This window comes from Rhipicephalus microplus, chromosome 7 (assembly GCF_043290135.1).
Source record: "Rhipicephalus microplus isolate Deutch F79 chromosome 7, USDA_Rmic, whole genome shotgun sequence".
In the NCBI taxonomy this organism is placed as follows: Eukaryota; Metazoa; Arthropoda; class Arachnida; order Ixodida; family Ixodidae; genus Rhipicephalus; species Rhipicephalus microplus.
In genome coordinates this window covers 25,678,514-25,695,133 of record NC_134706.1, presented here as the reverse complement: position 1 = coordinate 25,695,133, position 16,620 = coordinate 25,678,514, and the positions used below count along the sequence as shown (strand labels likewise).

The 16,620-nt window shown below is 46.9% G+C and overlaps 1 protein-coding gene across 5 annotated transcripts in view; it reads left to right on the top strand.

Moving 5' to 3' along the window:
- Nucleotides 1–16,620, top strand: part of LOC142767355 (kinesin-like protein KIF19) — a 155,347-nt gene that overhangs the window by 85,795 nt on the left and 52,932 nt on the right. For 3 of the 5 annotated variants that reach the window (XR_012884833.1, XM_075868851.1, XM_075868852.1), the window contains exons 3-5: nt 9,970–10,095; nt 11,656–11,743; nt 13,773–13,909. Coding sequence is in view for 3 of the 5 variants with exons in the window: in XM_075868851.1 (XP_075724966.1) it covers nt 9,970–10,095; nt 11,656–11,743; nt 13,773–13,909 (351 nt within the window). In the remaining 2 variants the exon portion in view is untranslated. Of the gene's footprint in view, nt 1–9,969; nt 10,096–11,655; nt 11,744–13,772; nt 13,910–15,214; nt 16,242–16,264; nt 16,451–16,620 lie in introns of those variants that run through there. The other 2 variants (XM_075868853.1, XM_075868854.1) reach the window with 2 other exon arrangements.

Sequence of the window (16,620 nt, the reverse complement as noted above, 5' to 3'; positions counted from 1 at the left end):
GCAGGCGGGACTTTCTTGCGCACTCAGAAACGTGAAGTCACAACGAGCAAATTACAATATGGATGTCTTACTGTTGTGAGTAGCATTCTGTCTCAAATAGCTCCGCGAAGAAAATAACGGAGAATTTTTTTTTTCAAATTTTACATTGAAAATATGGGCGCTATTGGGGAACTACTTTTACTGGCGGTAGGACGCACGTGCGAAGCGCACGCATGATGGCGGCTTCTATCCCAGAACCCTTTGCAAAATCAAAACTGACGAAAAGCTCACCGCCAGGCGGCGTGTTTATGAGAAGGGTCTATTCGACAATACACGGGGAACAATGCGCGCCAGAGCAGCGGGCATCGCGCAAAAGCAGTGCATGAGAAACGAACTCGCGTCCACGCGTCCTGCTGCCCCTCATTGCCATGACTGCCGCCGCTTCGTCGCTCACATGTGAGACAAGCTGTGGATGTTCACCAGAGAGGCTGGAACCAATAAGCGAGGCCATATTAGTCGCGAGGAAGAAATGTGCGGTGGACACGAGGCGACCGGCTTTGTGTGTAAAGAACGGGGACTTACGTGCGCTGCTAATTTTCCTAAAACGAGCAAGACTTCTCGTACCGTCTAGGAAGAAGGTGGTTGTCGTTAGCGGCAGTGGTATTCGCCAAGGTCTGGCTTCGCTGTTTCGACGGCTTTCACTGCGCCAAACTGAATTGACTTTCTTTTGATTCCAGGTCAATGGCAGTCAGTGATCGAGATGTGTTTGCTAGGTCACGGTATCGATACACGTATGCAGCCGCCACAGCAGGGATTTGATCCCGCGACCTGCGGGTCAGCAGCCGAGTACCTTAGCCACTAGACCCCTGTGGCGGGGCGCGAAAAGAGAGAGAGAGAATAAAACATTTATTGGTAATAAATAAGTCGCTATAGTGGTTGGACATCCTAGTCCGGAATACCATTGGCTCTTGCCGCCATCCGAGCACGGTCGACCAGGTCTGGTTGCTGCACTGGGTCAGAGCTGGACAGGGTTGCCTCCCACTCCACCAATGCATCATTATGATTGTCCGATATGCTGGGATTATTTTGGCACTCCCAGACCATGGCGCTAGCTTGCAATATGTATTCATCCAATTTATTCTACGTTGTGAAGACGCGCGAGTGATGATGATTGACAGCGCCCTCGTCGTCGTCGCAGTTAGTCACGCCACTGTGAGCGGTGCTCACGCCATTCAGCGATGATGAGTTTTGCGGCGATGGTGTGTATCGAGTGTTGTTGACGAAACCTGCTTGCACAGGGTTCGCCTTCAGCGTTGAGAGGCAAAAGTTTGTCGCAACATCTCCCCCCTCCCGAATTCTATCTATTAAGTCAGTGTATCGTGCTCATATAGCACTCCCCCCCTCCCCCTGTCAGGTCGCAGCGCCTCCCCTTAATATTATGTCAGTATGTGGGGTTGATTTTGCACCCACCTGCTTAGGTGACTAGAGGGGGGCTGCCCCCTGCCACCCCCATGCATACCCCTGTGGGGGAGGGGGGTGCTACAGGCGTGCGCATGGGACAGTACAGGGGCGTAGGCAGAAATTGTTTTGGGGGGTGGGCGAAAAATTGTCTAGGCCCCTGGGATAGCGAAATGGTTTAATACGAGTTGATGTTTTTGTGATTACACAGACCAGCGCCAGCAGTCCTTGGTGTTCGCGCCCCCACCTGATACTTAGACAGTCCGCCATTCCGAGAATGGTTGGCATGGTGGTTACTGAGAAAGGTCACTCACTCAAAGGTTATGAGTTGAATCCTTGTACTTGGATCCCATGTCGATCTAGGTGAAATCCAAGAGGCAGACGCGTTTAACTTGGGAGTACGTTGAAGAACACCATGCTGTCGAAATTTCTAGAGTCCTCCTTGACGTTATGCCTCATCATTATATCGTGCTTTTCATCAAACCGTAAAAGCTGTTTAATTTTACACAGGGTTGATAACAGACGGGCTCTGCGCCGACGAACATTTTGATTGGCAATGATCGTGCAATACGTACTAATAAAGATGATTTTGATGTGCAGGCCATGCAGGCCTGCCGAGATGTGGAGTGGGTTGAAATTCGTACCACTCATTCATGCCCACAACTTGTGTCAGTTCGAATGATCTTCCCCATGATATCGCTTATATAACTGATAATAATATGTTTCGTAAAGCTATTAGTCTTCTCTAAATGTTTGTGTGTATATATAGGCTTATTATTGTTAGTATACCTTTTTCCTTATCGAATTGTTGTCATTTATGCCTACTTTATTTCACTTACTCATCTGCTGTGAGTTTCTTTTTCTTGCTGTTTTACATTGGTTCCGTTATGTATATCTCCACTCCCCTCTGTAATGCCCTCGGGCCCCGATGGTACAATAAATAAATAAATAAACAAATAAATAAATAAATAAATAAAAGAGAAATACAAAAGCAATAACGGCAACAAAAGCAGAAAAGATAGACACTATGGGCTTCATTACTTATACCTATACATATCAAAAAAGTCACTTTGTCATGAAAAAGGGAGTTAGGTGTTGCCGACTTCTCGTGAACTATTAAACTTTCGTTCATTATCGCAAATGCATAAATTTCGAAGCAGAAGCCGCGGTAAAGAAACGTGGGGGCGTCATGCGGTATAATGGCATCGTTTTTTTTTTTTGCCAGCGTCCTTTGTCTTAAACACTTCTGCTCCAGATTTCGAGCCATCGTTGAGATTGTGCTGATTTGTTTTTGTTTCTCGCTTTTACGCGGATGGAATGACATAATGATCGCGTTGATTGGACGTTGGCGTGTCTCCGTCACACATAGCGCACTCCGATAATGTCCGGGGAACGGCACGCTATGCTTGATTGTTCGATGATTCGCTCTTCAGGTGTGTATATTGTCTGCGTTTCTCTATTTCCTGTTTGCGGCTTCTTAAGATGTTCTACTTTTATTCGACATTCGTATTCATCCTCGGACGTGTTCCCTATGTTTTCTTTGAGATTGTGTAGTTTGGTGGCCTACTTTTCAAGCCACCTCGTTATTCAACGCGCTCAAAGGGGGGAAAAAACTCTTCCTATGACTCATTTAATGCATGTGATTGTCACATGTGTACTCCTCTCTTTCGGAGGTCTGCATTTACTTTCTGCACATGTGGCTCGCATTAGATAAAGAGTAAGATCAAAGTTTTTAGAGTGGATCAACAACTTCAATGAGCCACAAACGAAAAAGCAAGAGAAGATGAGCACGAAAACACCGGGACTTTTCCAAATTTCAGCTATACTGTTATTTCTAAAACAAGCTTGCTAGAACGTGTTTTTCGGCTGGTCGTTTGATGCTGAAGGTGAGGCAATTATGTCATGAAAGTCTTGGTGGAAGCCGCCTTCAGCAATTTCGTGTTAAAGTGATAAACGTAACCTAATGGAGAAGAAGACAGCCGAACGGGTCACTGGAGAAAAGGCTGCTAGGAGAACCTCAGCCGAAATCAAGTAGAATAAATGGGCACCCAGAGTACATGTAGCGCGGTAAGTGCTGGTTCCATTAAAGTCACGCTAAAGCAAAACAACCAAGTCGGTTATATAACAAGAAGTTAAGCCGCTTACGCCTTGGTGCTCTCGTGACCAACCCCTTAATTTGGCGTGAAGAAAACGTAGTATAAAAGGGCAAGATAGTTTTACGTATATGACGCGCTGGTCAGGACATGAATAATGTCAAAATCCCGTCACGTACGTCCTCAAACACTTCCCGCCAGAAAGTGGCACATACCCACGGGCGGGTATGCGCCGCTGGTATGCGGGTATGTGTCACAGGTAATCGGCACTTAGTATCTACCCGGAAACGACGAGAACACACAAGGGCAATGGAACATGTGAGCGTTCATAAAAACCTGACATCGGTAGCACTGACCCGATGAATGAAAACATTAAATGTATGGGACCCGCAGGAATCGAACCCAAGCATTGTGCATGGCAATTAAGCATTGTACCGCAATGTAACGACGCCAGGTTTCTGAGCTACTTTTCAAGGAGACAGCAATGTTTGTGAAACAGTAATGGTTGTGGCTGTGCCTACGATATAGCCGGCACGTCGAAGTAACGTCAACTCTAGGTAGGTGTCACGTGCTGAATTGTATTAACGCAGCAGCGTCCAGGGCTACCATCCTCGCGAGCACCACTGCTTCATATCATATTATCACTTCTGGTATTCCTAATAGTCGTGTTCCTGTTGGCATCACTGCACAAATGTAAACAACTGGTTTTATAAACATCTGCAACGCCTCAACATATGTCTGTGAGTTCCACGTTTGTACATGCATTTAGAGCCCTTTCATGACGTGTCGTTACATGAAAATTACAACACGATCACCTTCCCTCCGCATGCTTCGCATAACGTCGATTACAGAGGTACGCGGGGTCTGCGTTTTTTTTTTAATTTCTCACCAAATTCATTCCACCTAATTCAAGGTGTGTTTTTTTCCGTATTTTAGCGATGTTGGCGCATATATGTTTCCTCTAACTTGGTATGGTAGGTCAATGGCCTCCTCAGAGCCCATTTCATGGCGTATTGCATTATTAGTGGTGGGGAACTATGGGCACTTTAAAAGAAAGGGCACGCAAGTAGAAGTCGAGACACCATAAACACCGACTAAAACTGCAAGACTGCCCTACAGGTAAAAAGAAAGAAGGCACTGAAAATAATCTGCGCGTGCCCAGGCAATGAGCGAACTTATCGATTCGGCACTCTTGGGGGTCTATGTGAGAGATAGCTGTTCGAGCACTTGACTTCTTCATGCATATTAATTGGCACTTGGCCTACGCATGTGCTTCCAATGTTATCGGTATGACACGACTGAATCTTTAGATGCGTTTCTTCAGGCTCAAAATGGCGCATGCATGGGATTTAAGTGTGCACCTACACTCTCGAAAAGGTAAAAATAGACAAGGAAGTAAGCCACACTTCGAGATCTCCTATATATATGTTACGATAAGCCCTGGTTAAAAACTTGGACGACGCTGGAGCTTGCCCTTCAAGAGAAGATCGCAGGCGCACACAACTTTTCTCACCTTGTTTCCTTTGCACCGAAGTGCGCCCTTGCCGTTATTATTCCGCGTTTGCGATCTGTCATGAATTTGCGATGTCATGAATTCTTTCTGGCATCTGCGATTAGCCCACCCTGACTTTTAGAAGGAATACTTACAAACTAGCTCAGCACTTCGATATTCTACGGGTCTACACAGGACCTAGTAGTCACTAGCAAAATACATGACATCACAGTGTTCCGTGCCCCACTGTTTGCGTTTATATATCAATCGTTTCTTGAAACGTTCTGCGCACACAAACAGGGTTTTCCTTAAAGAAAGCATGACCAGGGTTCGGGGATATCATCCGGTAGCGCAATTTCTCGTCTTCAAAACCTGTGGCCTGCGGTAACTGATTGGCAAAAAGGTGAAAGAAAATGATCTCACGGAAAAAGCAAGTTATCAGAAAAGACTTGCGGGTATATTCCGCGCAGATTTATTTTAACAGTATTCGAAAGTTATAGTGTGGCACTGCGAACCCCGTAGCTTCTAAGAGTGTTTAATATTTAACAGTGGGACGCCATGTGTTTTTATGGGGGGTGTTTAATTGTGTTGGGAAGCCACGTGTTTTGTGGTGCGGTACTGCAGTTTCGATACACTGTGCCAGTAGGTCTCTGGCACACATACCCGAAGTCGTTTTTTCATTACTAGCTTTTTGCAAGAAATATGATTGTTCTCACTTATTTTCACTTTAGACATAACAAAATGTCCTGGCTGCCGCTGAAAGATGGTGCCACATTCAGATGTCTCCAATTTTGGGGAATGGTAATTTCTGGGAAGCGTCGCCACCAGCATTTTTTTTGTCCACATTTTATCGCTTAACAAACATTTCGCGGCAAGTGCGCTGATTGTGTAATTGTGATGGAGTTTTTTACTAATGCGAGAAAAGTATTTTTTTTTAATCTATAGTGTTCCTTTAAGAGTTACCGACCAGATACCAAAAGAAGGCAAGCTTGCGAGGTGAGAGGGAGACAGAACAATGAGTGGACTGTTCACATAGTATGTGTTCCACTACTCACCATAGACGTCTAAATAGACAGCCAAGTGGACGGCGGCCATTTCAAGCCTGATTCCAAATCTCACGTAGCCGGCAAAATAGATTACTTCGAGAAGACCACATCGTAGACAAATACTATGCAGGCTACTTTGCTGTCTAAACAAGATGGCGGCTCAGCGAACTGCTCGGAGAGCTCGGATATCACCCAAATTGTCGTCTGCACTCAAACAGACGCTTTTTCAGACGCCCAATGTGTAATGTTCAATTGTTTTTTTAGAATTTAACATTAAATAAGCTTTGAAAAATGTTAGTTACGTTTGTTTACCTCCGCTTTCTTTTCCCGGCACGATGTGGCGTCTCATCGACTAGAAGCCGTCCAGGCGTGCTCCATTTCTCGGACGATTTTTGAGTGCGATGTTGTCTTCTAAGCTGTCAGCGTAGACTGTCTACGATGCGGTCTAAGAATTGGAACACAGCCAAATTATGAGGTTTGCAGGGATAACGGTGGTAGAGCAAGCACAGGCCCCGCTTATTTGAGAAAACATTTCAGATGCCTTTGCTTTGCAGTGGGCGTAATCCGCCTGATTATGATGATCATGAAGATGACGATGACGATTATTACCGCATGCACTCGGGATTTTATCGAGCGCTTGCATTGGCGTCACTCTCGTCAAACCGGCCAACGTCTGTCAACGTGTGCAACAGCTTCTTTCCTGAAACAAGAGTGAAGTCCTGGCGATTGGCTTTCAAGTGCTATCTGCTCGAATGACATAATAAGAGTACGAGAGTGGTGAAGTACGTGACACTACGACCTTGTGAATGAGTAATGATTCCCGTAGCGCACGCATCGGCTGTCGTCTGTTTATGACATTCCGAGTAGCAGACGAGGCATGGGCAAGTTTAATCGGCAAAAAAAAAAAGAGCATTGGTCGACGGTGCGTAACTTCTCACGCGAGCAATCACTCTGATTGGCTTGCATACGTAACCACACGCTGGCATTCGAGCTTGCACTAGGCCGACTGTTCCTTTGTTGCCGATGTCAGAACACGAACTACTTGCGTGACGTGTCTGTAGTAACGAGCTTAGTACACAGCCGATGGCGTTCCGCCTGCTTGGAATCCTTTTGGCAACGGAGCAGGTCTATCTCATGTGGCATAAGCAAAATTCAAGTAAACCACCCTTGTCACGTGATTCGGCATCAAACCGAACTACCGTTCACTCGTCGTCTGTTCTTGTCAGCTTAGAGCATGTGTCATGCGAAGTTGTACTGCGGCCCACTACAGCCTGGGCTGAACATATGTAGACCCACGCAGGCGGGGATTGCTGGTAACTGTCGCGTGATGTGGCACACGGCGTTCCCTTCCTGGAAACCACGTCACTAGGGGTCGTCGACTTCCTGCATTGGACGCTGGATAGAGAAACTGTGCGTAAGACACTCCTGACGTGCCTCATTTTTGGCTGTCGATGGCAACAGGCAAAGTAAGAAACAAGCAAAGGACAAACAGGGGTGTATTTTTTTTTACCTGATGCGCAAGAGATTTGTGTATACTGGAGCCTATCGCAAGACCGATGCTTTTGTCACCACGTAATCAATGACGTTTTCTCTCGCCGAACACGTAACCGGGTCGAGTCGCTGTTGCTAGGCGACAACGCCTGCAGTGCATCCCGTCGACGTTACAGACGAACGAGACAGGGCGACAGGCGGAAGATCGAATCGCATTGCAACCGCTGTTCTGAAGATGCGCGTGGGCGGCACTGATTCAATAGAGAGGCAAATGAAATGCAGGGTAAAAGCAGCACCAAAGCAGCAGTTTAGCTCACTACTATAGGGTTGCCCTTCATGTTGGACATGGTTTACCCTGCACCGTGAGAGGCGTAAATGGACAGAGAAACAATAAGAATCGTAACCAGGAAATGAAGTACAAGTGATGCGCACTTACACGTCAAAGCGTTTATCACGCAATTTGAGACAATCTTGGACAGATGAGTCACTTACAGTGTGGGGCGTGCTCGCGCGGTCTTAGCATTCGTATGTGTGTGTATGTGGAGGGGGGGGGGTGTAAATAAAGAGGAAAGGACAAGAACCCCCTTTCTTCTTTTTCGCATTTCACCTAAATGCTTACCATACCTCCATTCAAAGGTCAGTAACACTCAAAACAATCACGTCAATAAGATCAATAACATCAAGAACAATCAAAAACAATTCCTATAGGCTTCACCGCCAGTTGGAACTCACAGTGGCTGGTCCTGCTGTTGACACGCGAAGTTACAGCTTTGCTGGGTTATTGAAAGGCGGGCCAGTGGAGCGATTCCACGCTTTCCGTCATCGGCTAGTTCCTTCCCTCACCGATATGGGAGAGAGGCAAGCGTAGCACAGTGTTCTTCCGCGTGAGTGGGGCGCCTCTCTCTGCCACGTGACTGGCGTGTCCAAGAAGACTGCGTGGCCGAACGCCCGTCAACTGCTACTTTGCTTTCGCGTTGTGTTCCGCTGGTACGCTTTCCGCATCGCTGGTGCTGTCATTTTGTATACCGTAGCTCTATGAGCCATAGCTTCCTTTCTCTTTCTTTTTTTTTTTTTGCTAGTGTTTTATGTCGTTCAAGCCGGCTGGCTGGCTCCCGTCAATGCGTCCGCGGTGTTTCGGACACGGGTGCACGGCGCATAGCCACGTCATCGCGACGGGAAATGGATGGGTAGATCGGAACCAGGAAGCACCGCCGACTGACACGGCATGCAGGTTGGGAAGGTAGCTGGTTTTGTTTCCCCCATCCGCGTCCCTAATCATACGATGCGATGCTGCTGCAACGCAGCTGACAGTAGAGTCCACGGCCCATGCTCTACCATTCACTAACTCTCGGCCATGGGTACCAAACTGAAGGGCCGAACGACTGAATTTAGGTATCATGGCCTACGTGAAATGTATTAGTAATATAATATATCATGTCTATTCCAAGCGTTGCACAAGATAGACCAGAACAAAGGGGAAAAATCAGGGGCATTTAAAGCTTCAGCTTTAGTAGTTGAACGCGATAGCGATGTCGTGTTTGTACAGTGCATACTTCAAATACTTAGTGCATAAAACCGTTTAGAACTTGCTAAGCAACCCATTGCGTGGCCTTAAGGGAATATGCGCAGTAGTGGGTGTGCCTTTTGTATGAGTGGCCGGCTTTCAACCAAGAAGCCGTTGTGATAATCCCATGTTCTGACGACATGTTGCCATAGGCACTTGTGTCTCGCATTATTTCTGCGATATTTCATGTTTCATTGTGAAGCATGTATACAGGACGCGTGTGTTTGAACAACGCCTCCAAGATTTCCCGTGCCTGCCGGATTATCGGCGGTCACTTGGAAAGCGGCGGTCGTCGGAACTATGGTGATGGCGCCACTCAAGTAGGAGTGTCTTCAAATAGGTTTTTTTACGTTTTTGAAGCTTATATGCAACAAAAATAACGTAAGAAGGTTTTAAAAAGGCGTAAACGTAATTATAATTAACCCTACGTAAGTGAAGCTGTCATTCAGCAAGCAATTTTTTCAATACAAGACATCCTCTGAAATTAGTAACAAACGCCAAAATTGCCGATCTCAAAAGCCGAGTACGATGACCTTTATCCCTACGTAGGCAGCGCCGCCATAGATGACCGGCGTTTCGCGCTCATTCGGCAGGCACGGGAAATTTAGGAGGCGTTTGTTTGAAAAGCACGAAAGCTACTTTCACTGCATTTCCAAGCAGAGGTATACTTCTTTTCATTGCATTCACAAGAAAATGCGTGGCCGTGTGGTTCAACATCCGCGTGCCTCGTAAACGACCCGGGTTCATTGCCCACTCGGACCCGAACGACCCTGGTTCGGTACCCGCACTGACCCAGGATATTTTAATGATTTATTCAATTTTTGTCGTTCTCGGTGCTTTGCGCAGACGGTGTTGCTGGTGGACCCGCACAGCTCCGAGTCCAGCGACAAAGGCCGGAACGGGAGCAGCCAGCGAAAGGTGGTCAGTCACAGGTACACCTTCGACTGGACATTGGACGAGAGATGCTCGCAGGTGCGTCACGCGTGTTCACCAAACCGCGAAGTGATTACTATTTCAAAGTCAGAAGTGCCCGTGTTACAGCGAATGAAATTGCCGTTACCATTGATGCTAATTAGTATGCTGAACAATAGAATTCTTCTAATCATGAAATGTACAGAACATTTAAGCTTGAAGACATTTCCAACCCTACGCAGTACCAACAGATGGCATGACACGAAATCGTTCAGTGGGATTTGTCGCACAACAGCAGCACCGTGATGAATTGCGGTCATGAGCTGGGTGGCTTTGTATTCATTATACTGTGCTCTCTTAATTGCGCCATGCATCTCCTCTATTCATGCAGAAATAAAAGAATAATAAGTGTTGGCAATAATGGCCCCTGCACTGCCATCTCCTATCAGGTGCGAATGTAGTGGTTGGCTCCGGAAATTTTGACAATATCGTGATGTTCAATGGGGATATAATGTAGGTATATGGGCCTTACTCATTCTCGTCTCCGTCGAAAGTGTGACCATTGCGATCAGCATTCAATCCCATGCATGACCGGCGGTACCTAAGCAGTCGGGTACAATGAACGCTTGACCATCATAGCAGATGCGCAAGGGAAAGATAAACACATACGCACACGGTGCTGATTTCAACTGCCAATCAGAACGGCCAACACGGACGAATTTGCCTGTTTTGTGAATATTTAACGACGTATTAAGGCGAAAACTAACGGCATTCGATGTCGAGGAAACGACTACCAAGCCGTTGAACTAAAAACCTCGCTATTATTGCGGGAGAACGCAGCATATACGCAGGCTCGCGTCAGAATGCCGTGAAAAGCATAGTATTAGTGGAGATATATAATGAAATTCAACTCATCACATGCGGCGTAATGGCAGTCATTTTCTTGCCAACCCTTCTCTAGCGCCGTGGCTTCCTGCCCTGATAACGCACAACCCAGCTTTATATTGGACGGGTACCTGAGAGTTGGGTCAACTGTCAGCATTAAACTAATGTCAATGAGTGGGCGGAGTGGTAGAGATATCCTACTGATTGACCAACCAGCCAAAACAAAGAGAAAAGAAAAAATTGTGCCATAAGAGCAACGGAGTGCATAAATAAACAGCAGGTCAGCGGTAAACCTGCTGTGATTTCCATATTCAATTCTGCTTGTCGATTACGCGTGAGTAAAATTTTTGTGCAAGCTAATTCACTCGCTTGAGCTGATAGCTCATTTAGAACTCAAATTAGGCACGGTAACTACGTGCATCAACTTGCTACTTTTCGGAACACGAGGACAAAATAGCGGTTTGCAGACTTACGGTGTCTTGGCATCGCCAGAAGGGTTCTCAAAAAAACAAAATTTTAGCTACATCCAACGTTTGGAAAAGATGAAAAGGGTTCAGAAGAAGCAGTCTAGTCATTATCCGCTTGAAAGATTTGCTGCAGTAAAAATGCTGCCCTAATGTTTTTTTTTTATGCAAGGATAATTTCATTGAAGGACTACCCATAACATCGGACACTTTAAAGTCAATCAGTCGGCTATTGAATGAACAAACCAATCAGTGATCACTGTTTTTGCAGGACGAAGTTTACCGGCAAGTTGGCAAACCTCTGGTCGAAAACTTACTACAGGGTTTCAATGGAGCGGTCTTCGCGTATGGAGCCACTGGTAAGCACTCTCAAAAAAGTGTAGGTTCGAGCTGTGGTTGGCCCTCCACGATCACTTATACTTCTACTACTTTAGGATCACGTCCCTTGTCCAAGAAGGTTTGTGCAAGAAGCGTCGGGTGATTAACGTTAACACCCGTATTCAAATGTATGCATACATCTTGCTTTGCTCGGTGTAACCAACCTCCTTGGTGTTTAACCAGCATTGACTATCCGAATCGTCGACGTTCATGGCTCCTTCCACTGGGTACGCAGCGAAGATCATTGCGATTGCTCTGCGCATATCCTCGCCAAAGTACTACGTAATTCGAAGTCAGATGGCGCAACTAGGGTGGAAGTAGGATAATAAAGACGACAGACTAAGATGAAGTGTGAGGAAACTTTTATTGGGTTAGTTCCGCAACACAGGATGCACGAACACGGGCGTAAGAAGGATGCCAAGGCCCCACAAGCACAAAGGTGGTGTCTTTACTTCCTTCTAGCACTCTTGTCTATATGTTACAATTTTTAGAATCAATACCTACCACTTACCAACTAGCTATAAGCTCTCTATTATTCTGTATGAATTGCGTTCGACACGCCGACCAATTTATTCCCCCGCCTTCGCCTTTGCGCATTGGTCCATTTCTTCTCGTAGGTTTCGATTGGGTGAGAAGTTATACGAAACATGCACATACATGCGCTGATGTAGACGGTCACATCCTCGAAGAGGGCAAGTCAGTTTGTCGAAACGTTGTCTCATGCAACGCCGGTTTTCAAGATTATTCATCTCCTCGATCATCAATTTTCTCCAAAACGTGTCCCTTTTTGTGTGTGTGTGTTGCTGCTTACTTGTCTTATTATCGCCGAATTATGAGACACTCCAGCTTGAGTCTATTTATTGGTTTAACAAACTTTTATTTTACAGTAGTAAAGTATTTTACAGGTATCATAGTTGATATCTTATTGGAGAAAGATAAATGTGCAAGCACAAAGGTCTTGACGCATGCACATGTGAAGGACAAAAGCTGTGAGGTCGAAGTTGGTCTGGCTCGCCTGTTCGATTTCTCGGTGAAGAAATGTCCAGGGATTTTTAGTACAATTGAAGTAAGTCGTAATTCTATGTTATGGCGGTAATTGACACGTGTGAGACTCGTGCTACCTCTGACTTTTTTGCTGAATACACATATTATTATCACTCGTAGGCTATATACAGTTGTCGCCAGAGTGCTGAAAGGAAGATCAAATCACACAAAATACACCTAACTTGAATATTCTAGCGCATTCAGCAACTAATGTGCGCTATTATACGAGGCCCACAAAGCATATTGGATGCTTTCCACAACCCGCTTTAATAATGCTACAAAACACTTGCGTTATTCTTTCCTACCATTGTTTTACTCTCTTCTAAATAGTAATAAACATTTTTAGTTTGTTCATCTGCAAAACATATAGCTATATTGGTATAAAAAACTGAATTCCCCAATCTTGTTAGCTTTGTTTTGGTTCTTTTTAATAATAATAATAATTGTTCATGTAATCCCAAAACCATCATATCATTATGAGTGTCGCCGTAACGGAGAGCACCGGAAAGTTCGACCTCCTAGAATTCTTTAGCTGCAGCTGAGTCCAAATACGCGCGCATGTCGCCTCTAGCGGTTATCGCAGCCGGGATATGACGTCACGGCCTTCGCGTCAGCAGATGAGCCCAGCAACCATTGCGTCACAGCGGTGGGTGCTTCGTTGTTGTTGTTTTTTCTAGACTATTGAATTTTCCTTTTTATTCTGCACGAATCACATGTTTTCACGTGCCTCGTTTATGGACTTTTCGTTGCGGTGGCTCACCCGCCAAATATTACACGGGGTCGCCAACTAGTGGCTCTGCCTACTGGCTGCTTATTTCGTATTGTTCTACATCTGTGAATGTATACGTGGGGGAAAGAAACACTAGATTCCACATGGTTTGACGGTACAGTCAGCAGCTTTTTTTTCCGAGGCGTGACCATCTAGTTGTAGTATACGTTGTATTCAAGCCGAAAATTTGTGCGCAGGCGCCGGCAAGACTTACACCATGGTTGGCACCGACAAGAGCCCCGGCCTCATGGTCCGAGTGTTTGACGACATCTTCCAGTTCGCAAAGCACAACGACGCCACGACGCGGACCAGCGTTCTCATCTCGTACATGGAGGTAATGAACGATCAGCGCGCGCAGAAAATTCGGCCCCGCGGGAAGGTGTGCCCCTTTTCTTCTGGTGGTGGCCGACGTCCCAAGAAACCGTGGTTGTGGCCATCACAAACGACATGCGTACACTTTATTTATTATAACACTCATTCTATAGCCAGCCAATAATTCATTTATTCGCATTATTGTATCTGTTTCGGACGCACATTCAACGCAAGAGAAAGCAACGATGTGTTCAGGGATTTATGGTTTGCTTCGAATGGTCAGACTGGCAGTCAGTATGTATATGCAGATAACTCCTGCTGAAAGCGAGGCAGTCTTTTACGATGACTCAAAAGAACACTGTTTCCCGCGTAAGGGGAGGCCTTATATAAATATATTTTTATTATTTGCACAAGAGACATCTAATATACCCAGAGACAAAAGGTAAACCAAGGTGGACGTAAACAAGATACTCTCTTGGGAGGTGGGGGGGAGGGGGGCTTGCAGATGCGTACTTGGCTGGGTTAGGGAAGATTGTTGAATTGGAAGGAGGGGAGTTGATGATGATGATGATGACGACGACGACGATGATGATGATCATGATGATGATGATATGCGGTGCTCGTTCCAAAACCACCATATGATTGACTACGGAAATTTTGACCACCTGGGGTTCTTTATCGTGCACCCGAATCTGAGCACACGGGCCTACAGTATTTTTGCCTCCATGAAAAATGCAGCCGCTGCAACCGGGATTCCATCCCGTGACCTGCTGGTCAGCAGCCGAGTACCTTAGCCACTACACCACCGCGGCGGGGTGGGGTTGGGGAGGGAAGTCTTTCTATCGCCTTCTCCCTACTGAAGCCTGCTTGTAGTGTTGGATGACTGGCAACGTGTCTCCCATTGGCACACACGGTTGCGGAAAACTGATAGAGTTCAGCAGCTCCTATATTTTCTGGTAAAGCGGAACTTTTTGGTAACCTACGTATCAGTTACTTGGTCAGTACCAAAATAAAAATGCAACCTATATATAGAGGTAGATATTGCCATGCGTGTTTTTATTATTTACGCTTTTGCTTCATTTAGTTTTCTCCTGCAAAGCCTGTCATGAATGCTGCGCGCAAACGGCGCCTGATTGTTCGATGAGGTTCACGATCTTTGTGGATCCTTCTGTTAAGATGTCGCGCAAGACACGAATGCTCGCGATTATTGCAGAGCTTGCACTGCAAGCAGTGATAAGACTGGAACATTCCATGGCACATGCGCACGTTTCACCGCTTGTCAGTTGATCGACGGCTGAAGCTCTGTTCGCCGCTATCAGCACCCGTGTGTGGCCGTAATCTGACCGCCGACATTGTCCGAGAGCAAATCCAGCCGTCGCTGGTCATCCCTGAGTCACCTCAGCTGCAACCCCAAGCCATGACCTACGCTGAGGCTTCTAGACGCTACACTCCGCCCCCACGTCCACGCTAAGAGGGTGCGCCGCTGCATTTTCGTCGCCAGACACGGCTGCCACCACCGCTGACGCCATACCATCCACCTGCCGGCCAGTGCAACGTTCCGAGAAAAACCAATGTGTGGCACGACCGCGACCACCAGCCTCTCTGCTACCACTGTGGAAAAGCTGGTCACACCTACCGCCACTGCCAGTACCGCCAAACGTGACTGCGTTGTTTCGCCATCGACGCCCCGCATCCACAGCGACTTGAAAGAACGCACGACATCGCCGACTACCTCGTAGCAGCGCAGTGTACGCCGCAGGAATTTTTCCGTTAACCATCACGTGGTCGCTACATGTCGCCTCACCACCGGTCGTACAGTGGCCCAACCAGGGGCCGGTCACCTAGCCCGTACTACCAAAACTAAGGGCCGCAACCAATGGAGGGGGTGGTTGCTGCACGATGAACCACCGAAGACCCTCGCCACCGATGACGACGCCGCGACGAAACCTCAGAAATCCGCCGCAACGTCAACGTAGTCCGGACATCGCAATTTAGCGACCAGAAGATGGCTTTATGATGCAATGTCGAAGCGCCGGTACAAACGGCTGTAGCCGTGATCCGACGCCACGACCCAACTGCCACGGGAGGTGACGAGCTAGCTACCTCGGCGTTCTCATCGAGGGCTACAGCGTCACAGCTTTTGTCGACACCGGAGCCGACTATTTCGTCCTCAGTGGGCCGTTCACCGCGAAATTGAACAAAGTTACGACTACCTGGGAAGTCCCCAGGTAGTGGAGGTCACAGCTGGAGGTCACCGTTACGCCGGCCGAAATCTACATAGCCACAGTCACCATTGCAGATTTATCCCGCAAGCTTCGTCGTACTACAGTATTGCTAGAGAGATGTCATCCATGGTATGGGCTTCTTAAGCCTTCATGGCACCTTCTGATTGGATTGGATAAACCTTTATTTGGTCCTCCGAAACACAGATCACTGTGTTGCGGGCAGCTCCCACGTGGGGACTGAGATGCCGAGCTCCTCAGCCGCCTCGCGGGCTTGGTGGACAGCCCAGAGCTGATCTGCCAAGGACGAGCGGCGGATTGCCGCCTCCCATCTGGCAGAGGTGATGTTCGATAAATGAGCGAATTTGCTACACTGCCAGAGCACATGTTCTAATGAACCTATTTTCCCACAATGTGGGCAAAGATTACTTGGGTATAGGTCACGGTACATGGTGTACAGGGTTGCAAAGCTTTAATGTAAGTGCTTGGGGCCGAGTTAGATTTTTGTGAG